Below are 27484 nucleotides of genomic sequence, written 5' to 3' on the forward strand. Positions count from 1 at the left end.
TTGTGGGATATATGGGACCACGAAGCGTGCACCGGACCACGCTTGATATTTGGGGAAATTGACGGCGCATTTGGAGTATGCATTTGAAGTACACTTCGGATTGGGACAGCCATCGTCGCGTGGCGGTGACGTAATCACACTTAAAATGCGAACTTCAAGCGTGCAGACCCTGCATATATATATATATATATATATTTAATATTTACATTGTATTGCAAAAAACCCCAAAACAAGTTAAAATGAATTAATGAATATTGACTAATTAAACCTTCGTTATTTTTCCACCAGAAATGGACGATATAATTAGAAGAAGTGTTCTGAATGACGACAAAAAAAAGAACTGGAAAAGATACACAACTTTGTGTGCATGTGTCACAATGCCAGGAGGACCCATTCAGTGTTGTGTTAGAAAAATTGAACTCATTAACCCTTCATGGACATTATAAATGTTTAAATGTTGCCTCAGGTAAAGACAGGAAAAGAGACTATTACAAATTCAACTGCATCAGAGCTGGGAAAAAAAGTCGAAACAGCTACAGAGCAGTGGGCTGTAAGGCCTATGTTTCATTTAAAGTACTCAAATGTTGGAAAGACCACACAGTCATCGTGCAGCGTACATATGATAAGCATGATGGGCATGATCCTTCGGACCCAAAAGACGCACATTTCAACAATATTTCCAGTGATTTGAGGAGGAAGATTGAGGAACTGCTTTCCCTTGGAACTAAGCCAGCCATCATACTAACCGAATGTCATATATGGGCCAAAGAACATGGACACAGAGATCTTCACAACAGAGAGCATTTTGTCACACCACGTGACATTGACAGTGTTAGAACCTGCATGATGAGGAAGAAGCACTTTAACTGTGGAGACAGTCAAAGTGTACATACCTTACTTAATGGAAAACATCAAGAACATATGTATGGTTGATAGAAGAGAACATCTGACCAAGAACTAATGATTGTTTTGCAGACACCTGTAATGAAATCAAACATGGAGAACTATGCAAAACAGTTAGTATTTGTTGACACCACGCACTGCGTTAACCAGTATTCATTTCCCTTATTCACACTTGTTGTAAGAGATGATCATGGGCATGGAGTCCCTGTGGCCTATGCTATTGTCAGCAACGAAAGTCAGAAAACCCTGGAAACTGTTCTTGGAATAGTTTGTGAGCATTTCCCAACTTCCCCGAGGTAAATAATACATTGACAGCTATTAATTTTGAAATAATTCCTTTTCAAAAAAGCTATAACATGCCAGAATCTAATGCTATAGCTGCAGCATGGGCTGCAAAAAACTTTCCAGTTGTTAAAGTTATTCCTATAGGCTGTATGCAGTATTTTATATATCTACTTGTGAGTTGAAATGTTTAATTTGGCATTGAAGTGGTGCTTTGAGATAGCAAAAACATTTTCATACTGTTTAATCTCATTTAGTGTTTTCTTTTTTTCTGTAGAGCATTTATGGTTGACAAAGACTTTGCGGAAATAAATGCTTTGCAGAAGGTTTTTCCAGAGTCAGCTATCCTTCTATGCTGGTACCATGTCTTGCAGGTAAACCACATTGTTTTCTTTTCACGTTGTCTAAGATGCACCTGAAACACATTTTTACAACAGGGTCCTGTTGTTATGATTTGCCTCATTGTGATATTCACCTACTCAGGTTAATGAATATAAAGGGATAAAATGTTGAGTGACTTTGTCCATTCATTTAAGACCACAGTGCACTCATCTTCTGGTGGCTGCTTCCCAAAGCTCTTTTTGACATTTAAAAATATGTTTGCCTGGTTGATTTCTGTAATGCACAGGTCCTCTTGTCCAGTGAGTGACAAAGTTATTTTTGGACGTCAGCTTTCTTTTATGCTTTTTGTACAGCTGCTCCTCTGTCTCTCTCTCCAGATTAACTTTTTTTCTCTTACATTCACAGGCTGTTAATCGATGGCTTTCAAAATCAGAGTCCGGGGTCCATGGGCTTTCTAACACCCAAAAGAGAAATGAAATCATTTCTTTCTTTTGTAAGCTGAAAGCTTGCACATCTGTAAGTGTAATTTGTCTATTTCACATTTTGATTTCTTGATTACACTAAGAGCATAATAACTTTCAGTTGCTAAAAAAAGTTACAGAGAGATACAAAATAGATCTTTGAAACAATCTCTAAAACTGCCTTCTTATCTTGCTTATCAAAACAAGTACTTAAGCTGTGCAGACCATCATTGTGTCACCCACTGCGCAGTAGAACTTGTGAGTGGGATTCTTTCACAGACAGATGCTGAAACCAAATATGCTTATAGGTTTAGTGTTCCTTCTTAGCCATTGTAAGGGAAGAAATAATTGCTTCTTAATACAAAAACACGACATATTATTAATAACTTAAAATTCTTAATGTTATTCAATAAAAGGAAAAGGGCTTCAATACATAATATTAAAGATTTCAATAGGTCTGTTAAATGGATTGAAATATATTCTGTTGCATCCAATTCTCTTAGGAGGACGACTTTAAAGCCACATCAGCAGAGTTCTGCCAGACATTTAAGCAATACCCTTTGGTGTGCCAGTATTTTCAGAAGCACTGGGAAGGCATTGGCCACATGTGGTGTGACTACGGCCGTCGCTTCAGTCACGCTCGTTCTGAAACAAACAATGTGATTGAAAGGTATGATTTATTATTTTGACCTCATTCGATTGTATTGCTGAAAAAAAGATATTATGCTTTAATCCAAGAGGCTAAACTGAGTAGGTTCTTCATGTCATTGCCAGAACAGGTTTTAGGCAAATCCTTTAAATTCTAGCAGCGTTTTTTATGTTATCACAACAAAAAACAGAGTAGGTGGATTTGCCTAAATCAGCTAAACCGGCACAGAGCATTCCTTTATAAAAGACGTGTGCAATAGGTATTCCAATTTTTTTAAAAATAATACAGTCTTGGTTAAAACTTTAAATTCCTTCAATTACAGTTACTAATCATTTCAAATAACTGTTTTTCAGATTTTTCCACCGCCTGAAATACCAGTTTTTATCTGGCTACAAGAATAGGCGTCTGGATGATCTGACTGAAGTGCTCCTAGGGAAGGCCGACGACTGCTTCTCAGTCATAAAAACCCTGCAAGATGTGGGCCGCATGAAAAACAGGTTTGCTGACACCTTGTCTCAAGTTTCAGACTCTGCTTCAAGACTGATGGAAAGTGGTTGAGCTCTTAAAATTACAGTCAAGAACAGCCATGGAGTTAATGCATATCAAGTCCCATCTGAGTCAAGAGAAGACATAGTGTATGATGTCTGCCCTGTTGAGTCCTACTGCAACTGTACATATGGCTTACAAGGACTTCTTTGCAAGCATCTAGTGTTACTTGCAAAATTATCAGAGGTTGACAATGACATCTATCTAAACATGGAAACAGACATTTTTACCTTGGCAAGAATTGCAGTGAAAGAAAGGCATTACTTTGTACACTGTGAGGACTTGAAAGTGATAAAAATGCCAAGTTTGTTTGGGAATCTGTGTTTTTTTGCATCGGCTGAAACACTTCAGTGCACTTGTTGTACGTTCTCTCACTATAACACATGCGCTTGCCTGAATGTGGCTTGTAGCCATTTTAAACAAATGAAAAACTCTCTGAAAAGTCCTCTATCAACTTTGAATGACACTCCTGTAGTTGAAAGCACAGACAAAAAATGCACAGAAGATGTGGTTGGAAAACTAAATGCTGTTTTAGACACAGTTAAACAGTGGGCATTCATTCCAGAGGGTATTACTGCAATGATAGATGAACTGCATACAAATGTCTTAAAAACAAAACAAGAAGTAGGCAAAAGTATATGCCAGTACGAAATAAAGACGACAGATAATGCACGCAAAATTAGGCCATTGTATTCTAGCAAGAAACGTTCGGCCAGCATCGACATTCCAACAGTCTGCGAAAATGAATGTGAACAGTCGATAACCACTGAAAGAGAGACATCCTCTGGAGAAAATGAAAACCTTTTGGAATACAAAACAAAAAAGAGAAGAGTTAAAGCTAAGTATATGCACAAGTAGACTTTTGTGTGACATTTCAAAGGGACTGCATCCATTACTTCTGTTTATTGAAACCTAAAGCTGAATAGCTGTCTTAACTTTCTGCCAAGGAACAGATGAAAAGAAATTGTTTGCTCTCTCAAGCAGTTGTTATTTATGTGTGTTATTCATTACTTTGGCTTGGTTGCTGTTTTTGATACAAATTCATCTGTGCCCATTGTAATATTTTCATATGTTACTATTTTTTATATTGCTATGCATTATAAATAAAGGATTACTTATTACTATTAAAGGTCTGCATTTGTAATTGTTGGTATTATTTATAAAATATGCGCTCTTAAGTTTTTTGCTCCATAAAACGATACCTGTCACTTTTTGGACATAGAGTATCAGCTGTTGAGAACCCCCGGCTCATACAAAATAGAAGTAAAAGGTTTCAACATCCAGCCTTTTTATGATTAAATACAAAGTATAATAACAGAGTTATTGGGGTGTGATTTTGTTAATAGTTAGTCTTAAGTATAAGTTTAATAGTAATGATGAGTAAGAAAATATAGCCAGAGTAATGGAATGAGACTAACACCTGACCTCACACTGAGATTTGGTATGAAGTGGCATGTTTGTGCTAATGCTGACATTGGGGCTCAGAGTTCATCTGTGTGTATATATTTGTGAACGTTAACTTGGCTAATGTCCAAGGGTTTGACTGCTTTCCTGTTGGATTGTATCACAAAGAACAGTGATAAGAGCACCAGTGGCCGTGCACACCCTCATCTCTCTCCTTCACACCCGATCATTAGTGTTGGAAACTGGCATTAGCTCAGAGTAGATTAGACTTCAGTATAGTGCAAGTGATTTGATTTTATGATTATTTGATTCAGTTTTTTCTGTGTTCAAGTTCAATTACTTTAATAAAATATGTTGAATTCAAACAAATAAATAAACAAACTGTGGACATTACCGTTTACCCCATAATATCACGTTCTTCCAATCAGACATAATTATCACTTTCAGTACAATAATAGGATCACGTCGTACAATATCAATATTATATTGTCCGCACGTGAATACTTATAGTATATTGTCATAACGTGCTATTATTGTTGTTCAAACCGTGCCAAGTAGTATTGTACAAACATGATAGTATATTGTACAAACTGGAAAAGTATCTTGTTAGAACAATAAACCTTTCACGTTATAACGTGATACACTTGTATTTTTCTTTTGCCTGGGTGGCAGCTCTACGCTTCCGTAATAAACAGCACTATATCAATTTAATTGTGAAGAGAAATCCCCACAATACGACACAGTTATGTCTAAAATAGTTTTGTGTAAAAACTGGATCTTGAAACGTCCACTTTAATTACACAGTCCTGGTGTGCAAAGGCAAAATTACGAAAAAAAATTTCACTTTAAACATTTTTGGACATTGTTTAGTTATATTGTGACTTACTCTCACAGAAGATACAGATGCCACAAACAGACTTTGAACAACGCATGTGCTTGTATGCACCACATTTCTGGCACTGCACCTGTGAATTTAAAAAAAAAAGAAAAAAGAAGAAGAAATAAACAAACAAAAAACAAATGAACAAAGTCCATTATATAAACAATCTATATGGCTAAGGACATGTCATAGTGTACCCGGTCTTTGGCTGCAATCACACACCAGCACTGACTGCACTTCCTAGTTCGATCTGCAAAATATAATTTGTTTAAGTACAAGTTACATCTTCCAATGTTAGAGAAAAAGAAGGCAGCTAATTTTATCTTTACCTACTGAGGAAAATAAGTAGTGGCAAAGTCGGGACCTGAGCTTTGTGATTTCAGTGTTGTACTCCTCCACTTGTGTTTTACCGTCAATGAGAGATTGGGCAAACTAATAATTGACGAAGAAGAAGAAAAAAAAAAAACGAACAAAAAGAATTAGATTAACAAAGAAATGTTTTGTTTTTTTAACCCCCCCCCCCGAGAAAAAAAAAACAGAGCAACCAAAGCAAAGCATTACTGCTGAAATGGTTCAATCTACAAAAAAAAATTGAGATTTTACCATCCTGCCTCTAAGGCTTTAAAAACTGAATAGGCAAAAATGTAAACATTACTTATATAGGTTAAAGCTATAGTTTTCAGTACCATTATGACATGCACTCCACATGAGTTCCCATCCTGTTGATGTGGGTGGCTCACATGTGACAAGGTCCACTCTCCAGCGCAGCCTCTTGCTGAAGCAAATGAGCTGAGAGATCACAGTTATTACAAATAAAAAGCATATAGAGAAATCAATAACCACGTTCGGTAATGGTTTCAATTAAATTAAATATGTTATGTTAAATATGTTAATTAATTACCTCCAGTTTTTCAACACCGCACTTTTTCTGACCTCCGACTCACCAAATGAATTCATATAGACTATGGTCCTCTTGGGTATGTCACAAAACTGTTTTGTAAAAAGATGGATATGGTAGGCTTGGGCCTTGAGCTTTCCTAATGAGGGACACTGAAAAGTATCATGCAAAATGCAAAATGCAAAAGAGAGTGCAAAATCTGTGCAACTTATAAAACAAGGTCCAGTGGCTGCCGTTTTCCAGACAGGCTCCAATCAATTTCTCATACATCTGAAAGATGTTTTTCTGGAAATAAAAAGAATGTGACAAGTATGTTTTTCTGTCAAGAATGACACTGCAAAACTGCGAAAGCTTGTCAGGTGAGACTTGTAATTAATTCTGCAGATACACAAACATATAGAAAGTGTCATTTTTTGTTTACATTAATTAATTTCTATAGTGTGTACAAAACAAATCAAGACCACAGACTCAACACACACCACTCAATTTTTGGTGTTCTTTATCAGTTGGCCAAGACAGAAATGTTTTAATCTGTGTGCATTGCTTTTGAGCAAGTCTTTACACAGAAAAGGTTTCAGAAAGGTATTTTTCAGGTTCTTCTGACAAGACTTCAATTTTTGGAAAATGCTGTTTGTTTATAGTGGCAACTTATAAACCCTTTGTGATAAGAACATAGTTACCACAGTCCAAGTCATACCTTCAAAAAGTATGCACTTTGTGCTCTTGTGGACCCATCCAAATTTTTCCAGTGATTTGGCTTGGTATTGGATAAATGTGAGGGAAATTCTATAAAAATAACATAAATACACCTATGTTTTCAAATACATTACAAAAAACGTAAACATGCTATGTCATTATGATCAAACAAGCTTTTCAACATACCTCACACTGCAAATAGATTAGGCCATCTATTACCTTATAAAACAAATAAATAAATACATATAAATAAAAACAGAACTAAGGAATACGATTCATTAAGTAAATTGTACAATAAAGTGTATTTAAAGCAGAATTTAACATTAGTTTTATGACAACATAAAAGGATTTTTATGTCAAGAGGTACCTCATCTGAAATGTTTGTCTGGTCAAACAGGGATTTCAAACTTGAAATACCAATAGTTTGGTCCAGCTACTCCCACAAGGTAATCTGTGAGAAAGCATATGCTGTAGTCAACAGATATCATTTTCTTTTTGCATGCTGCAACCATCATCCATTTCAGTCTTCTAGGAGCTTTGTCTGGTTGTAGTTCTTTTTTCTCCTCTCCCCTCATCTATTAATTAAATTGTTTTCTGACCTTCCTAACTGTTTCCGACCTGTCTTCCCAATGTGATGTTTACGCAATATATGTATGGTCAGAAGGGGGTGAAATTTTCATTGCAGTTGTACGTGTAACATTGCATGTGATAATAAAAGGCTTGATTGGTTGATTATTCAACATGAGTTGACATTTACCTGACATTGTGAAGGAGTCAGTTTCTGTAAGGGTGTAAGAACATAACATGTGGATTTGTTACACTTCTTTTTCACAAGTTAATAACAATCAATAATTTTCATTCCATTATTAACAAGCTATCACACGATGTCCCTGGAACAACATTTACGCAATGTCCCTGGAACAACATTTACACGATGTCCCTGGGACAACATTTACACGATGTCCCTCGGACAACATTTACACGATGTCCCTGGGACAACATTTACACGCTGACAGATCGTTTTTTTTTTCTTTCTATCGGGTTGTTTTTCTTTACTCGAAGAGATCAAATTATTGGTGGGGACAATTCAATAATCGCTCGATATTGGTGGGGACACGTCCCTTCCGTCCATGCCAAATCTACGCCCTTGCAGTGGTGTTTAACTGATTGTGTTTGTCCTCTGTTCACTTGTAGCAGGACAGATGAAGAGAAGATATGGAGTTGATATACAAGGTTCTCGGCTTGGAGTGGATAGATGGCAAAATTATTTTAATATTTTGACTGTTTCTCTACTGTTGACAGATTTTCTGAAGAACAGAGTGCCAAAAAACTTTCCTCCTGGACCCTGGGCTCTTCCTTTCATTGGTGACCTTCATCGTATCCAATCTACCAGTTAACAGAGGTATGAGTCCATTCCTAAATAAAAAGTTATTATATTATAATAAAATTAAAAAAAACATTTGAAATTGAAAAAAACCCTTCATTCAACCATACAGAGTTCACCTGCAGCTGACTGACTAATAATAAAACAAGAAAAATAATGTGAAAGGAAACAAACATGTGAAATGAATCACTGGAGTGCAAGGAGGCATAATTTACACCGAAGTAGACAGAGTCATTATTTAGCTTCTATAGAAATACTTTGTGTTTGTATTGCATTTAGCTTCCTCCCGTGCCCATGTGGGTAAAGTGAAGGGTTCAATAAACCTAAGAGGTTCATTGATCCCTTCACTGAACTGGTATTTATTGCTCACAAGTTTAGCTATTTAACTGAATATTAACTTAACGGCCTCATTACAGGTAGGCTAACACCTGATATAGTGACATTTTCATAACTATAGGAACTTGTCTTATTGCCAAAGCTGTTCTGAATTCCCCACTCTGCTGAATGCAGAATAAGAATATTTTATTAATCTCAGAAGAAATTAACTGTGGCCTACTAACTTACAGCAGTTCCGATATTAAGTAAAAAACAACAAAAACCTCTTCTTATATAAATTGCAAAATATGAATATATATAATATATACTACTCCTACTTTCATCTCCGTAATAATAACCGCCTTCGTCCCTCACTCACTCCACACAGTACCACCATACTTGTCAATGCTCTTGTCACATCTCGTTTAGATTACTGTAATTCTCTTCTCTATGGTCTACCTCATAAATCCCTCCATAAATTGCAGTTAGTTCAAAATACAGCTGCTTGTATTATTTCCAGAACTAGATCCACTGAACATATAACACCTGTTCTTAAACAGCTCCATTGGCTTCCAATTCACCTCCGTGTCAATTTCAAGATCCTGCTTCTCACTTTCAAAGCGCTTCATAACCTAGCTCCTCCATATCTATCCGATCTTCTCCATACATACTCCCCCCCGTACACTCCGCTCTTCTTCAGCTTCCCTTCTGTCGGTTCCACCTGCTCACCTGACTACCATTGGACTCAGAGCCTTTAGTTGTTCTGCCCCAAGACTTTGGAATGCACTTCCACTTGTTCTCCCGCCACACACTGTCTCACCACTTTTAAATCACGTCTCAAAACTCATCTATTTAGAATTGCATACACCTGATCTGTCTTAGTCCATTTTTACCTGCTCAGTTTTTTATACTTGCCTTTACACTTTTATGACTGTTTATGTCTAAATTTTATTTTACCATGTTTATTATATATACATATATTTTAAATGTTTTTTTATGGTATTGTTCACGTGTTATTGTAAGGTGACCTTGAAGGTCTGAAAGGCGCCTACAAATAAAATGTACTATTATTATTATTATCATTATTATTATTATTATATAGCCTCCTCAGAATGTATCTTGCTCCAAAAACAACAATATACTGTCTGTGTTCAGTTTGCAGAGAAATATGGAAACATTTTCAGGCCTTCGACTCTTTGGTGGTAGGATTGTGGTCGTTCATGGTTACAAACTTGTGAAAGAAGCCCTGGTTCACCAAGGAGAAGACTTCGTGGATCGCCCAATTATACCCTTATTTGAATCAATTACAGGGAATAAAGGTAGTGTTTGTATTTTTCCCTCCAAAATTCCAAAAACTTGTTTGAACTGATCACATCAGGTCTAATTTAATTTTTATTTCCAAAAGGTCTTGTGATATCAAATGGTTATCCCTGGAAGCAACAGAGGAGATTTGTTCTTCACACATTCAGGAACTTTGGTCTGGGGAAGAAGACCCTGGAGTCATCCATCCAGCAGGAGTGCCAGTATCTCACAGAGGCTTTCACAGATCAGCAAGGCACAAGAAAAAAAAAAACAATATAGTTACATGTTATCTATGTTTAGTATGTGTGTTTATAAAATTTAAATAGAATTCACCATTGCTTACCATATGACATGTTTATAAGGTTCACAGTACTAAAGCACATGGCCTAAAAAGTTTCTTTAATAATTGTCCCACTTTTCTTTACCTGTAGCTCATCACCTGATTTATGCTTTAACAAGGAGTTCTAATCAGAGGCCAAACATTAGAAACAGCACCCACTCTGTTTCTCCACTTGTTGACATGCATTATATCCTGTTCATTTGATTTTAGTGTTATTTGATATCGCTCCAATTCTTTGTTAAGATTCACAATTATTTGCTGAAATGTTCTGAAACACTCGGGACATTTCCCTAATCCTTTACACCAAAGTTTATTTGACACCCTTGGGTAAGAGTTGGAGGTGCATTTCACTTGCAATTTTCAAGGTCCTCTTTGTTCCCAACTATGTATTTGAATTTGAATTTAATTAATTCATTTTTTTAATTTTATGGATGTTTTTTTCTCCTCATTTTCCAGGCAGACCCTTTAATGCTAGGAACCCTGATTAATAATGCAGTCTCAAACATCATCTGCTGTTTGGTGTTCGGCAATCGATTTGAGTACACTGACAAGCAATTTCAGCATATTCTCCAGACAATGAATGACGTTGTTCGATTACATGGAAATTTGACAGCACGGGTGAGTGCATGTTATTCATACATTCATGTACTTCTAGTTCCAGTCTCAAACATGGATGTAAATGTGTGCTTAATCAATTTGCATATCTATCTGCTGTGATGTCCACTTGGCGGTTTTTCACCACTGTGCATTACAAGTGAAATACACTCCAGAAAGGATTATTTACTGAATGTGGATCTACAATACAGCAGTATCAGATTTACCCATCGCCTGTGAAAGCCAAACAGAACCAATTCATCCATTCAATTTCTAACATTTCCTGGTTAGATACAGTAAGGGCAACAATTTAAGCAGAGCTGCTTGTTGCTATTATAAAACCAATCACACCGTGATGATGAGTGTAAATCCTAATGAATGAAGCCTTAGCTTGACACCCCTGACTTCTAGCCTTAAATTAATTCACAGTTCCAAGCAAACAGCTCAAAAAGACTTTTTAATAAACTTCATTGAGCCTTTTTTACTTTGACACCGAGCTGTTTACAAACATTGTGGCAGTGATATGTTTCACACTAAAACGTTTTGAACCATTTTAAAAATGAAGAGAGACAGACAGGTCACAAAGCTGTGTGACTTCACTCTTAACTAAATTGCCCTTTTGTTTTCTTTGTTTTGTTTTGTTTTCTTGGTGCATGCCCAACTTGTGCCCTGTATAGAGGTGCCATCCAATAATAAACACACTTAATATGAAAAGAAACAAATGACCTACCTAACTACCTATACATAAACTAATTCAACTAAATAATTATCCCACCTTTAAGTTATTACATTAATATGGTGGCCCTGAGAGGCCAAACGGACTGCAACTTAAGAAAACACCAGCAATAACAAAAAGGCTGCAAAAGCAAACAAAGCACAACGGAAATAGGAAAAAAGAAAACACAAATAGGAAAAATGAAAACTGATTTCCAAAAGCACAAGGGAAGTTGATCTGGGGAGACAATAACCCGATGGACCAGTTGCAGGAAGAATTGCGCTGGGAGACGCTTAAAAAAAGTTATTTTAAAAAAAGCATTTAAGCTCTTATAAAGAGAGTAGACCAGAAGTCCAATAACAAAATGCCACTCGGGTTCATACTGGGAGGGCCGTTCTTGCAATGATACAGCTGCAGGTTTCAAACCTAAAATTCATGAACACACAGTAATAATGATCTTTATCATTGCTTATGTTAATACGGCCAGTCAATTAGATAATCTGGTTACTGTCTTCCTGCTCTGCAGATGTACAATACAATACCCTGGCTGATGAAGTGGCTGCCTGGATCACACCAGACAATATTTATCTTGACAAAGAAAATAGCTGAATTTGTAGAAACTAGGATCAAAGAACACCAGGAAAACTTTGACCCTTCATCACCAAGAGACTACATTGACTCCTTTCTCAAAGAAATGGGAGAGGTTAGTGTTTTAATGTCTATCTCGATTTGCTTTATGAAAAAAATTAATTCCCCTCTCGCCTCTGCAAGTAGTCTATCCTTCAAGCTCAGGTCCTCTACCAGAGGCTGGGAGCTTAAGGGTTCTAACTCTAACTCTTCTGGACAGAGGGATCTGCTGGAGCCATTCACCTAACTTGGGAGTCACTGCACCTAGTGCTCCGAGTACCACTGGGACCACTGTTACCTTCACTCTCCACCTTCTTCAGCTCTTCTCTGAGCCCCCGGTACTTCTCCAGTATTTCGTGTTCATTTTTTGAGATGTTACTGTCATTCCGTATTGGTACGTTTATCAGTACGTCTTCTGCTACATCTTCTCCTGCTTGTCTACAACTACTATGTCTGGTTGGTTAACCATCACCATTTTGTCTGTCTGTATCTGGAAGTCCTATGCAGAACATCAGTGGGGACAGTGCATCTCCTTGGTAGATCCTGTTGGTCTCTAGTGTTGTTCGCCACATCCCCGTTGAGTTCCTGATGAAGGCTCTTAGGGTCCTGTTGATCTTGCACTGTTATGGTGCACTCGGTGCAGTGACCCCGGAGCAAAGCAAGTGGCTCCAGCAGATACCAGGAACAACATCCAAGATCTCTGCACCTTCATGGGGGCGAGAGGGGAATTTAAAAAATTTTATTCTTTACTTTACAAAATGTTTTGATAAGATGGTTTGTATTTATATTGTGTACATAATCAAATATAACAATTTTCTCTTGTATCATTGATAGAAGGAAGATAAAGATTCTGGGTTTTATCTCGAAAATTTGATGGCTTGCACAATGGACCTGCTTGGCGCTGGAACTGAAACCACAACTACTACTTTACATTGGGGACTTTTATATATGATCCACTACCCTGATATACAAGGTGTGTCAGGGTAATATCTATCAGGGATACATATTTGTGAGCTTAGTCAACTGTGCACAACACTTATTTTCCTGTTTTCTGTGTGTGCAGAGAAAGTCCAAGCTGAGATAGATGCTGTGGTTGGTTCATCCAGACAGCCGTCTACAAGTGACAGAGAAAACATGCCAGTTCACTGATGCAGTTATTCATGAAATCCAGAGAAGTGGAAATATTGCCCCACTTAACATACTTCGCATGGCAAACAAGAACACAGCTCTGGATAAGTACTCAATCCCAAAGTACACAATCAACCAGTAACAAATGTGTGCCAGTTAAAAAGAAAAACTCTGAGATAATCAGATGTGTCAAAGGTACATACTAATAATGGATTGCATTTATATAGCGCTTTTCTAGACACTCAAAGCACTTTACAATTCCACTATTCATCCACCTTTCCCTCATCCACCTGCTGGGCTCAGTGGAGGCTCCACTATAGCCACCACCAAACAACTGAGTTATTTTTACATTTTACACATCGGCCAACTTCTGGCCAGTCCACCACCTTTCGTTGTTTATACTGTTACAAAAAAAACGAATCAACAAACACACAAATAAAAACCATCGGCCCATAAAAACAAAAACTCCCCATTGGCCCACCGGGCAGATGCCTGCTATGCATGATCTGATGGCCAGTCCAGCTATGGCTCCAGGAGGTTTTTAGTGTACATGATGTGATCAGCTGGCCTGCTCTTCTACTGTAGATTTACACAATTACACAACAAGTGTAGATGTGTTTTTTCATCTATCCTGGCAGATGTCTATCCCCCTACACTTTATACAGAGTTGCTATAAAGTTTAAATTCAGTGAAGTAATCTAAGCATGATCATCTAAAATGCAAAGTCGCTGCTTACACTTGATGTAACCTAAATCTGACCAGGAGCACCACAGCTACTGTGCACCAGTCCAACACAGTGCTTTACTGTAAATTCAGCCCTGTAATGCAAACTAACCTGTTTATCCTGGACAAAACTACCCAGTATTTCCATGCAACATTTGAATAGCACAAAGTTAATATAGGTTAGTTTGTTTTGCAGGACATTTTACGACAATGAAAATACATAAATTTATCAAAACACATCATACACAGTTCCAACATGTGATTAAAATAATGACATTGCATGTAAGCTTTAAATTTTCTGTTTAAGCGTCACTGTGCAGTCTTCAGCTTAAAATCTAACCTCTCTTCCTCATCTCCTGTCGGGTTTGTCTTCCTAAATCTTTATCCATCTCCGAGTGAAGTTAGCTCTCATTCTCTTCTCTCCCTGTGAAATCCATCAACTTGACCTTTAGCTATGAACGTACTGTGCGACAAAGTGCACACAAACAGCTTGTGTGTTTTCTGATGTTTGCTGAGCTAATAGAAACTGTCTGTGAAGGTTTTTTCTCATCCGAGGTGAAACGTCTTCCAGGAAACTTAAAGAAGTACAGACGCTTTTCTTTTCAGGCTACTTAGACTGATAGAAACATTGATTTTTAAATTGCATGCCACTTAAAAAACACTCGCTTCATGCATCCTCCTTATCTGTAGCACTAGCTAGATGCTGAAAGTACCGCCAACACAACATACGGACACCTGCCTTATTAAAGTTTCGGCCAACTTTAACCCCCGAGTATAAACGTTATAAATGATAACACTGAACGTAAAGTAATGAGCATTTTCTGAACACGTAAGGAGTAGAAAGTACAGATATTTGTTTAAAAATGTAGGGAGTAAAGTACAAAGTTGTCAGAAGAAAAAATATTCAAATACAGATGAAAACTGGACCAGGTGACCCTGAATCCTCCCTTAGTTATGCTGCAATAGACGTAGGCATGGGGGATTCCCATGATGCATTGAGTTTTTCCTTTCCAGTCTCTTTTCTCACTCACTGTGTTAATAGACCTCTCTGCATTGAATCAAACACGTTATTAACCTCTGTCTCTCTTCCACAGCATGTCTTTATCCTGTTTTCCTTCTCTTACCCCAACCAGTCGCAGCAGATGGCCCCGCCCCTCCCTGAGCCTGGTTCTTGCCGCAGGGTTTCTTCTGTTAAAAGGGAGTTTTTCCTTCCCACTGTCGCCAAAGTGCTTGCTCATAGGGGGTCATATGATTGTTGGGTTTTCTCTGTATGTATTATTGTACGATCTACTGTTCAATAAAAAGCGCCTCGTTGTTGTGATTTGGCGCTATATAAATAAAATAGAATAGGATAGAATAGAATAGAATACAATTGAAAATTCTAGTTACAGTAATAAAGTTACTTTGTTACTTCCCACCTCTGGAAACACTCCGACACGGGATCATAAGTAATGAACAAAGAACAGTTAAAACTCAAATACTCAGATACTCAAATACCAAGTGTTTGATGCTAAGAACTGTAGCCAACGGGAAGTTCAAATCCTGCAATTTGAACAAATGGTATTTTTCAGGGCACCAAGATCTTGGCTACATTGCACTCTGTTCTACATGATGACTCTATGTGGGAAACTCCCACATTCCTTCACCCTCAACACTTTCTGGACCAGGATGGAAAATTTAGAAGAGGGAGGGCCTTCATTCCATTTTCTGCAGGTTAGTCATTAGTTGCAATCCTTTAAAACTCTGGTAAATGCTGTTTTAGGCAGAAGTTTAAAAAAAATGCTACATGTTGCTGCTTATGGTCAACTTTTTGTATATGTAACATTTTATTTTGATTATTTGTAGCATAATCATATTTACACTACTCAATACAGTGATAAAGTGGTGAAGTAGATACAGATTAGCAGATACTCTGCTTGCTTGTTCCTTGCATTAAATTGTGTGCTTTTAAAATGTTCTGACTTGTATGCTTTATTTGTTGATCTAAATGAATACATAACTGTAATAAGCTGTGATTAGCGTGGGAAACCCTGTAAATTATGTATTTTAAAAACATGTAGTCTTGTGTATTCTCAGGTAAGCGTGTGTGTCTTGGGGAGCAGGCTGGCCAGGATGGAGTTTATTCCTGTTTTTCACCCTCCCTGCTGCAGAAGTTTTCATTGTCTGCACCTGCTGGGAGAGAAACCCAGTCTGGACTTCATTTTGGGAGCCACACGCGAGTCCCAAACCTTATCGTCTGTGTGCTGTGCCACGTTAGAGCACGAGTTATCCTAAACTGAGCATGCCTGTTTCTCTGCTCTCTCAATGACTGTCTTCTGCTATTATTTTTGATGTTCAAGAACGTTATCTCTCTCTCTCTCTCTCTTTAGTGTAAGTGTAAGTTAATAGAAGGAAGAAAATCAACTTTATTAAAGCAACTGACAAATTCTGATTTGATTTGCAAGTGTCTTTACCTTTTATGACTTGAGATAACTTATTGTAAATTGATGCTGTAATAAAACTGAATTAAAACTGACATGACTTTAATTCAACTCAGCCATTTTGTACGTAGTATAGAGCTAAAAGTGTAGACACCGCTACAAATTCAAATTCAAATTTTATTTGTCACACACACACAACCATACACAGTATTACATGGGGGTGAAATGCTTGTAGCTGTACAATGCCCGACCATTAAATGACAGAAAAAAAAACGTTTTACAATATTTACAATTTACAAGTTACTACAAAATTTACAAATTAACTTAGGAATTTACAGTAAAGAATGTGCAAATAGCAGAAGAGATTGTAAAGATTATAAATTATAGGAATTATAGGAAATGTGTGGTGGTGCGTTGTGGTGATGTGTGTGAGAGTCCAGTCTTATAGTGACGTGTGTGGGAGAGTCTAGTCCTACACCTGGTTCAGGGCCCGAATAGCCTGGGGGAAGAAGCTCCTCCTCATTCTCTCTGTTTTGGCCTTAAGGGAGCGGAAGCGCTTCCCAAATCTCAACAGTGAGAAGAGTCCATTGTTGGGATGGAGAGGTCCATCATAATCTTCCTAGCTTTGGACTTGCACCGCTTGGTGTAGATGGACAGCAGGTCAGGGAGCTCTGATTGAATGATGCGTTCGGCTGAGTGCACCACTCTTTGCAGATCTCGCCTGTCCTGCTACACTGTCAGAGTATTAAGTACTTTACTTAATGAAGCAATGCAAGAAACTTGTAGAAACACCACCTAAGACAGGAGTCAAGGGTTCACGTTTTCCTTTAATTTTTCAGCAGTCTGTATTTTTATCAGAGACTTTTGCAACTTCCGTTGTTTTTAAGTCAACTCCAGTGAAAACATTTCTTGAAAAAGGCAAAGCCCTGTGGCTGTTTGGGAACTAAGGATGCTGGTATTTTACAGAATAAACAAACAGAACATCCACCAGCTAGCAATATTCATACATGGCTTGGAAAGTAACGATAAAAAGATCTGTACCAAATTACTTTTTTCATATATTCCACCTCTAAGTTTCAGGAATGGCTGCTAGGTTTTGTGTAACAAGCAAGAGAAACCAATGATAGTGTGGACATAAGCTCCTCAGTGGAGGCTCCAACCATGTTACATAAGACTGAGGACCTCTTGGGAATTCCAATGTAAATACAAGTCAGGAGAGGTTGAGCTCTTCCAGCTGGTTACTATGGAGCTGATTGTAAATTGAAGCATGCTGAAAACAACTTCAAAATGTATTTAGCTCCAACTTCTTAAAAGTCTGCTTTGATATACTTTTCAAGTCACAGATATTTGCAGACTTTTTAATGTAAATCTAAATGTAACATAAACATGTTAAGTATATGTGCCAGTTCTAAATATTATTGGTTAAATCCAAATGTTATGGGAAACAAATTTGCAGTATTAACAACCCATTCATTCCCATTTGAGTGTTTCAATACAACTGGATGATGCAAAAGACTAATGTACACAATAGCAATTTGGGGGGCGCTAGCCAGAAGTTTGCTCAACTGTCGGCCTCAATGTAATAGCAGGAATACACAAACCTGCAAACAAATTGTTGTATAGAGATTAATTATTGGGCAGCATTTAATGACTAACAAACGACTCTGTTACTTTAACTTCCCCTTGTTCAGTCAACTTGCTTTCCCCCCTTTTTTTAAAATACATTTTAAACAATTAATCACTATTCTCTTAAGGCAGTGTATATACATAAAAGCAATCCATTCGAATAAAAGGCACACCGATATCTTTTGTTAACTGTATCATTTTAAATAATTTTTCTTTAAAGTTCTCCTCATTATTCTTCCCACATTCCAAACCAACTTAGGAGTCGGGTTTCAAGATAAGGTGCCAATGCCTTTAACCTACTGGGCGGTTTAAACTTTTCACACACTGAGTGTGTTGTTTTCTTTGGCTCTGAATATGTTATGTAATTATGGCAAGAACCCAAAGGTTGACAGAAGAAGAATACCAACTACTGTAAACCATACAAGCCAGTAGAGGTCTGAAATATACTGCTCAAAAACTGATCGTGCTTAAATCACAAATGAGATCTTTGTGAATGAAATATTTAATAAATATATTACGTAATTTTTTGAGAAAAAAAAAACAAAGTAGACAGTCAGTGAAAAACAAAGCCATAAGCTTTCTAAATTTAACTAAAAGGTAAAAGTTTTATTTCTCGGGTGTTTTCTTAATTAATAAATGTACGAAAATAATAATCCTCCACTGAAAGCACCGTGTGTCTAAGACCTGAAACAAGCACTGTTACCTGTGTTCCTCCTAAACGTAGCCCTAAATTTTCCCAACTTCATACACTGTTACAACTCCGATTTTTCTTAACCACCTGGTACAGGTGTAACAGTTGTAACAGAGTGTCTTAGAGATGTAGTGTAATTTTACATCGGTTAAGTCTTAACCACGCGCTTTTATTCTGAAAGCGTCTTTCCACGTCCTCTGGTAATAAAACAATCATCGTCATATTTGCAGATATAGCCCATCTCAACAAGCGACAATAAGCGACAGCCTAACTAAGCGAAGACATGGAGACATTATACAGCCTTCTTGGCTCAGAGTGGATAGACGGCAGGAGCATTTTTAATCTTTTTGTTGTTCTTCTGCTTACGACTGAAGTTTTGAAGAACAGAGTGCCAAAAAACTTCCTCCCGGACCGAGGGCTCTGCCTTTCATTGGAAATCTTCATCGCATCAGACCTGATAGAATTCATCTGCAGTTTGCAGAGGTATACATACTGCTACTGCTACTACTAATTTTTATTATAAAATGTCATGTTATAAAAAATAACATGCCCAGGCATTAAAAGTGGTATACTACACCGAATTAAGACACGTAGGATACGGTGAACAAGTGGGTCTTCAACTTAGCTTTAAAGACTTCCACAGAGCATGCCTTGAAGGAGGTTGTTCTACAAAAATGGGGCAAGAAAAGAAAAGCACGCTCTCCGATAGTCTTTTTCTGGCTTTAGGAACTTGTAGAAGGCCAGAATCCTGACATATGACCTCTTTATTGGACAAGAGTGTAACTATCAATAACCTTACAAATATCAATTTCATTTTGTACAAATCTGGACAAACTGTCTGAAGTTTGTGTGGTTTTCCATCTGAGCAGATGAAGCTTTCTGCACCATCTTTTCAACATCCTAATTTGTTTATGTGCCAAACAGAAATAATTTCCTTTCTTGTTACTAAAAACTCATTCTGAAGTATGCTTTCACAACTTAGAGGGTATAGCAAGCGTGGCAGTTTGTCGTGAAACACTACTGTAATCTCCACATGTTGACTTTTTCCTCTAAATAGACTTTTGACTTTTTCCCAGAAACATAATTTCGCCTTTTTTCAAAGAACAGTATTTTGACTTTTTTCTCAAAATACATTCTTGATCTTATTCTCAAAATGATCAACAGTATTTTTTTTCTCGCCCTAATACTCATAGAACGCACACCATTATCACGAGTTACTAGTGGGCTGGAAAGTAATAAACAAACAGACAGTGCATTTATAAAGCAAGTAAATTGCTTTTAATTGCTTTTGAAATGTGCAATAGAGCACAACAGTCACAGAGTTTAACATTGTCTTAAATATTTTCTTATATAAAATGCCTACCTATGTATGAATAAAGTATTTGTTATCTTGTCTTTTTTTGGTTATTTATTGAGAGAAAGGGACGTTGCTGTATGTGAAGCTGTATTTTATTCAGAAGAAGCTGTATTTAATATTGGCTTCTTAAGAGGAAATAGCCAAAATTTATGAAGCGGTCACCCAAATGAGGCAGATCCCAACCCAGCACGGAACAGAATCTTCTGTTCATGTTCAGTTTGCAGAGAAACATGGAAACTATTCAGCCTTCGATTCTTTGGTCAAAGAACGGTGATCATTAATGGCTACAAGCTTGTCAAAGAAGCCCTAATCCAACGAGGAGAAGACTTCATGGATCGCCCCAGCCTACCCAATGTTGAGAATTGGTTGGGAATAAAGGTGATAATTTTCCTTGAAAAGTTTTTCAAGATGTTTTAATAAGACCAGCATCATCTGACTATTTAGCAATGTTAAAACTTAGGTCAGTATTTTACTGACCTTATTTTTAAGTTACTTTGGGCCTAACGCAGTCTTGTTTTTCCAAAAGGTCTTGTGATATCAAATGGGTATCAGTGGAAGCAACAGAGGAGATTTGCTCTTCACACACTCAGAAACTTTGGTCTGGGCAAGAAGACCCTGGAGTTATCCATCCAGCAGGAGTGCCAGTATCTCACAGAGGCTTTTGCAGATCACCAAGGCACACACACACACACACACACACAAAACGTACACAATTTTTTTACATAATCGAAATTAATTATGAGTTTGCTTTTAATGTTTTGTCTAATGAACATATGCTCTTTCAGGAAAACCTTTTAATACCCAGTCACTGTTAAACAATGCTGTGTCCAACATCATTTGCTGTTTGGTGTTTGGGAATCGTTTTGAGTACACCGATGAGCAGTTTCAGTCTATTCTGCAGCTCTTCAGTGAGATAGTGTACTTGGAGGGAAGCGTGTGGGCACAGGTGAAACTCTTTCTCATATGTTAGTGTTGTTTGATTCAGGATTTAAAAAAACAAATAAGAAACTTTAGCTGAACTTTTTTGTGCAGCCCAAGTGAAAGCTTTCTTTGCAAACAGAGCAGTTAGAGGAGCATAGCTATTGTTCACATTAGACTCCACCAGGGCTGTGCCTTGTCTCAGATTCTCAGACTGATATCTCAACGCAGATTATCTTTCCTGAAATATTTTACTGTTGTGTTCCTTTAACTGGAGTGGAGGAAGAAAGTCACTTATGAAATCTGCTGTGGTGTAAAAGAGATTTTAATTACTATTAAAGTATGCTTCAAAATTGTGTTTAAATTGATTTTACTCGGTTACTTTTCATTACTGCCGATCACAGGTTAAGCCTACTTTTGCAAAATTTGACCTATTACTGCTACTGTCTTCCTGTTCTGTAGATTTACAACACATTACCCTGGCTGATGAGGTGGCTGCCTGGACCTCACCAAAAAATATTCACTCTGATCCAAAAGATAATTGATTTTGTAGAAGTCAAGATCAAAGAACACAGAGAAAACCTCAACCCATCATCACCAAGAGACTACATTGATGCTTTTCTCATAGAAATGGGGGAGGTAAGTGTTTTCAAAATGTGTTCTTGTTCATTTACATTTTCTAAAAAACATGCCATTTATTTCCTGCGTCTGGCTTTTGTGACTCTGATAGAAAGAGGATGAAGACTCTGGTTTTAGTCTCAGCAATTTGTGTTTTTGCACCCTGGACTTGTTTGGTGCTGGAACTGAAACCACTACAACTACTTTACGTTGGGGACTGCTATACATGATCCACTACCCTGACATTCAAGGTGTGTGTATGAACAATATTGATTCTGAATACACACTTGGGACCATCTTTCTATTAGTTTTTTCAGAGATTTTGACAGGTTTGTAGCTTAAACCTATTCGCTGGAACGTTCAAGACAATTTAACTACACAGCAAAGCAAACATGAGTAGGCAAAGTTCTTTATGTTTCTCGTGCACGGGAGAGAATTGGACAAACGCCGTTCCTTCTTCGCTTGACCCCAGTTGCTCTCGTCCGTTCCCCTGTAACACTGCTCTTTTATTTAGGTTACATGAATATACATAGGTTCATTAACATATGACGTATACATACACACAAAGAGTACCGTGTAAGTATGTCTGTGTGTGTGTGTGACCCCATAAACGACTTCCCTAAACCTAATAAATATATATTTCTAGGCATAAATGACAATCCAACAATACAAATCTAACAGATTTCTCACAGATCATTCTTGTGTTGGTTAATTTTGTTCAGTTTATTTCAGTTTTATTTTTTAATCCAGGTTCCTTTTATTAGTGCCAAATTGCGACAACAGCCACCAGTTCTTGTTCTCACTATGTGCAGAAAAAGTCCAGGCTGAGATCGATGCTGTGATCGGTTCATCCAGACAGCCGTCTATGACTGACAGAGAAAACATGCCGTATACTGATGCGGTCATCCATGAGATCCAGAGAGTGGGCAACATCATTCCCCTCAATGTGGCCCATGTTGCAAACAAGGACACAACATTGGATAAGTACACAATCCCAAAGGTACACAAAGGAATTGCGAAGATGAATTTTTTTAATAGCACTTTTTGGTGTTTTTTGTTTTCTCAGATAGATTTTGAATGAAAAAGTTGTCCTTTTATCATCTAATGCCAGGACTCTAAAGTTTGTTGTCCTCAATAACATTTTGTTTTGAAGAAGAACCACTCAGTGCATCATGGAAACTATATGTTTTATCAAAAAAGAAAGTTTTAAGCTTAATCTTGAAAGGACAGAGGGTGTCTGCCTCCCACATCCAAACTGGGAGAAACAGAAGAGGGGCCTGAAAGCTGAAGGCTCTGCCTCCTATTCTACTTTTAAATGCACTGGGAACCACAAGTTTTATCGAAGTTAATATGAATGAAATATCCTCTTTCTTTCTAGTCCCTGTCGGTACTCTTGCTGCAGCATTTTGGATCAATCTGACGGCTTTTCAGCGAGCATTTTGAGCAACCTGTTAATAATGAATAGATGAATGTAGAAGTCATAAAGCATGAACAATCAGCAACTACCAGAAACCACAAATGGACACGCTGATTAGAACAAACACTAGACATGTTTAATAAACACTTCTAACTGGCAGTATTTTCTCAGGGTACAATGATCATACCTGCTCTACACTCGGTCTTAAATGACGGAGACAATGTGGGAACTCCAAACTCCTTCAACCCTCCACACTTTCTCGACCAGGATGGTAAATTCAGGGAGGAGAGAGGCCTTCCTTCCTTTTTCTACAGGTTAGTCAGTTGTTGCAGTTCCTCAAATCCCGTTAAAGGATGTTTCAAGCCAAGTGTTTTAAGGAGGCAAGATTAATAAAGTAGAATGTCTTGCCATTAATTGTTGACTTAGCAGCCATTTACAGTTACAGCATTAACTTTGGTAGGGGATCGGTCTCTTAATGGTATCTCTGTTAAGTTCCACAGCTGCAGCAATAATCTGTGATCAAAGTGATTAACTTCTAAATTGTGTTAATAAAACTTGTGTCTCATGGTGTACTCAGGCAAGCGCTCATGTCTTGAGAACAGCTGGCCAGGATGGAGTTATTCTTGTTTTTTACTTCCCTCTTCAGAGGTTTTCATTCTCTGCACCTGCTGGAGAGCAGCCCAGTCTGGAGTTCAAGTTAGGAGCCACTCGCAGTCCCAAACCTATACCGCCTCTGTGCCGTGCCACGTTAAACCACCAGTTCTTGTAAACCGAGGGCATACTCTTTCTCAGCACAATGAATCACAACTAATCACCGTCTTCCATTATTACACTGTCTTCCAGCTAATCTATTATATTCTATTACATTTGTGTAATGAATGATGATCTCCTATATTACAATTTTAGAATAATGGCCAGTTGTGATTTTTTTGTCCTCTCTGTATTAAAGGACTGTTTTCAAATATGCAGTAAATACATTCTCTTCCAACTCTCTTAAAGTCTTTTCCAAACCATATTAAATTTGTCAGACAACCAGACTCAATGTGCTTAAATAAATCACACTGTCATTAGGATTTGTGTTTAAGGTCACAATATTTTCAGAATCGGGTGACGGGTGGGAGTACAGTTAGTTTCAGTGCTGTTTATCAGTTTGAGAGTGCATGATGTAATCGGGATACTTCAAATGGGTTTTGTGAAAATAAAATTTCAATAAACACTTTAATCTTTATTTAAAGGCTTTCAGAGTTGCTTGCTGTCTTCATGAGTCAAGCACCACATTCTGGCATGTGAAAGAAAAAACTTATTTTGGTTGTAACCTTTACCTTTTTACACAGAGACAAAATTCTAAGGTTTTCTTTATCTTTACATACATGTGCATGATATCAAATAACCAGTGAGAAAAAAAAATCACCAAAACTAAAGGAACCATGATGAGGCAAGTATTTAAATCCTTAAGTGAATGTATTATTACTAACATCTAGAGACCAATAATTCAGCAATATTAAGATTATAAACAAAGGATAATTATAGGCTGGATGTGAACCACTTTGCTGGGTGCAGCTTTTGTGTGGAATTTACATGTTCTTTGTACAGACAAACAATGGGACACAACTCCAAAAGTGGTTGAAAACAACAAGAAGTTCCAGATTGGTGACAGTAAAATTGTGAGATTAAGAGGATTTGGGTACAACTGGAGCAGGCTGAGAAGTTGAATGTGTGCATTAGAGGCTTCATCCCTTAAACTGGGAGAGTGCATTCAGCAGATTACAGTTGAAGTTCAACTTCTGAACTTATCATTTATTGTTTATTTATTTACATAGCACATTTAATTACAACAAAAGTGTTGGCCAAAGTGATGTACAAAGATAGAAATTACACAATAAAATTAATGTAACGAAAATAGCATCAATATCAAATAACGAATACCAAGTAACAGAAAGTAAATACATAAATAACTCTCATGCTGCGTTGAAAGCCAATGAGTAAAAATGTGTTTTGAGATAGGATTAAAAAAGATTGACGGTAGTGGGCCTTTCTGATGTGGAGAGCTAAATCATTCCACACCTCTATGAAACAGCCTCGACTTTGGTGTAGCCAAGAGCAAAAGTTTACCTGACCTAAGAGCTCTAGGGGGCATATAAGGCTGCAGTAAGTAAGACAGATACTCTGGGGCCTATCCATTCAGTGCTTTGTAAGTCACCAGTAAAATGTTATATTTAATTCTATGGTAAATAAATGGCCTGTATTTGTATAGCGCTTTTCTAGTCCCTAAGGACCCCAAAGCGCTTTACACAACCAGTCATCCACCCATTCACACACTGGTTATGGCAAGCTACATTGTAGCCACAACCACCCTGGGGCGCACTGAATTCTAAAAGCGGGATTGGGAGCCAGTGAAGTGAGGCAAGCACTGGGGAGATATGTTTGTGTCTCTTCGTTCGTGTTAAGAGATGAGCTGCAGCATTCTGGACCACCTCGAGCCTTGCTAAACAAGTCTGCCTACATATAAAGAATTACAGTAGTCCAGTTGAGGTAGAATAAAAGCGTGAATTGTCCGCTTTAGGTTTTAAAAAGATAAAAATGATCTCACCTTGGATAAAAGCCCTATTTAAAGGAGAACTGCTGTACAACTGAGTTAATCTGTTTCTCAAAGTGACCTTATTATCCAATATAACCCCCAAATTTTCTTTGCATCTGCTATTTGACAGAAGGTAGTACCTTCTGTCAAATAGCATGCAAAAAAATTGCATAGATCTGAGGTGCCTAGAAATGCAACTTGGTCCAAAAATGATCACTTTAGTTTTATACTCGTGAAATAAAAAAAAATCAGAGGGCATCCAGGCCTTAACTTTGCCGAGACACTGAAATAAAGATTCAGCGAAGCGGAGCTGTTGCTCCTTAGCTGAAGATAAATCTGAGTGTCGTCAGTATATGAGTGAAAACAGATATTATATTTCCTGAAAATTAGACCTAGAGGCAACATATAGATAGAGCACAGAATTGGCCCTAGTACGGATCCCCTGGGGAACACCGCACGTAAAGGGGCTGAGGAAGACAATAAAATCTCCAAGGCTCACAGAGAAAGTCCTTTCAGAGAGGTGTGACCTGAACCATTCTAATGGAGTGCCTTTGATGCCACAGTGCTCCAACCGAGAGATCAAGATGCTGTGGTCAACAGTATCATATGGCAGTGGTCAAGTCTAAAAGCAGAAGCACAGCTGAGTCACCTGAGTCAGTGGCTAGTAAAAGATCGATAAGAAACTTTAAAAGTTCAGGTTTGGTGCTGTGAAAGGCTTTAAAACCAGATTGAAACCTCTCAAGAACATTGTGACAATTTAGAAAGGATTGCACCTGAACAAATACAATCTTTTCTAAGATTTTGACAGAAAATGGAGCTTTGAAATAGGCCTAAAATTTGCAAGAACAGAGGAATCAAGATCGGGTTTTTTAACCCTTGTATGGTGTTCGGGTCTGTGAGACCCGTTTCAGGTTTTCTCAAAAGAAAAATTAAACATATTAATTATTTTTTCAAACTGAAATTCATTGGCTTTGGCTTATTTTCTGTGAAGAACCTAAATCCGAACTAATTTTCAATGACCTCATACTGTACCTCCCCCCACGCATTTACATTACATACAAGGTGTTCGGGTCCACTGGACCCAGGTCTAATAAAAGTGTTGATGAAGTGTAGGTCCTGTGTTCCCACACTCTGTCCTCCTCCTTTCTGGTGCTGCTGATAGTGTTTCTTCCCCTCCTGCACAAAGTTGCAACATTGTTGAAAATTCAACTATCAAACACCGTCTGCTCTTACATTCCTGCACATTTTACCCTCTTTCTTGAGGGATCCAAATTTTATTTTCTCATACCCTGTCCCTCCTGCAAAATTAGGGGCATAATACTATAAATAAGACTTTGTCAGTGTGGTTCTTTATCACAACTGATAAGATGGCAAAAGATTATCTGCTGCGAGGGCCATCCAATTGATTTTGGAAGAGAGAGGGCTTCGGATGATGATGTTGACAAAGAGGTTTCAGACATATTTTCAAATTTCTGAAAATTCAGAGTCTGACAGTGACTTTGAAGAAGAGGATGAGGTTGAGCACCATTTAGTAACAAAACGAAGATGAGTACCCCATCTGCAGCCAGCTCTAGGACCAGAACAAGCCCACCAGACAGCAAGTGAAAGAAATATGGATGTCAATAAATGGTGAAATGAATGGTCTTCTTGCCCAAGAATGAGCCACCCTG

The 27484-nt window shown here is 37.7% G+C and overlaps 1 protein-coding gene and 2 pseudogenes across 3 annotated transcripts in view; all 3 read left to right on the forward strand.

Annotated features, from left to right (window-relative positions):
• The first annotated feature begins 200 nt into the window (after window positions 1-200).
• The window catches only part of LOC120718154, a 77495-nt gene continuing 50211 nt past the window's right edge, over window positions 201-27484 (forward strand). Inside the window, exons 1-5 of one of the 3 annotated variants that reach the window (XM_040006511.1) lie at window positions 201-1199; window positions 1463-1559; window positions 1933-2043; window positions 2492-2658; window positions 2991-4260. In XM_040006511.1, coding sequence (XP_039862445.1) covers window positions 961-1199; window positions 1463-1559; window positions 1933-2043; window positions 2492-2658; window positions 2991-3195 — 819 coding nt within the window. In that variant the 5' untranslated portion in view covers window positions 201-960 and the 3' untranslated portion in view covers window positions 3196-4260. Of the gene's footprint in view, window positions 1200-1462; window positions 1560-1932; window positions 2044-2491; window positions 2659-2990; window positions 4261-27484 lie in introns of those variants that run through there. The other 2 variants (XM_040006512.1, XR_005692405.1) reach the window with 2 other exon arrangements.
• On the forward strand, window positions 9943-14410 carry LOC120718153 (annotated as a pseudogene).
• On the forward strand, window positions 18918-24003 carry LOC120718151 (annotated as a pseudogene).

The sequence above is a fragment of the Simochromis diagramma genome, unplaced genomic scaffold, assembly GCF_900408965.1.
Source record: "Simochromis diagramma unplaced genomic scaffold, fSimDia1.1 OVJJ01000518.1, whole genome shotgun sequence".
Taxonomy (NCBI): domain Eukaryota; kingdom Metazoa; phylum Chordata; class Actinopteri; order Cichliformes; family Cichlidae; genus Simochromis; species Simochromis diagramma.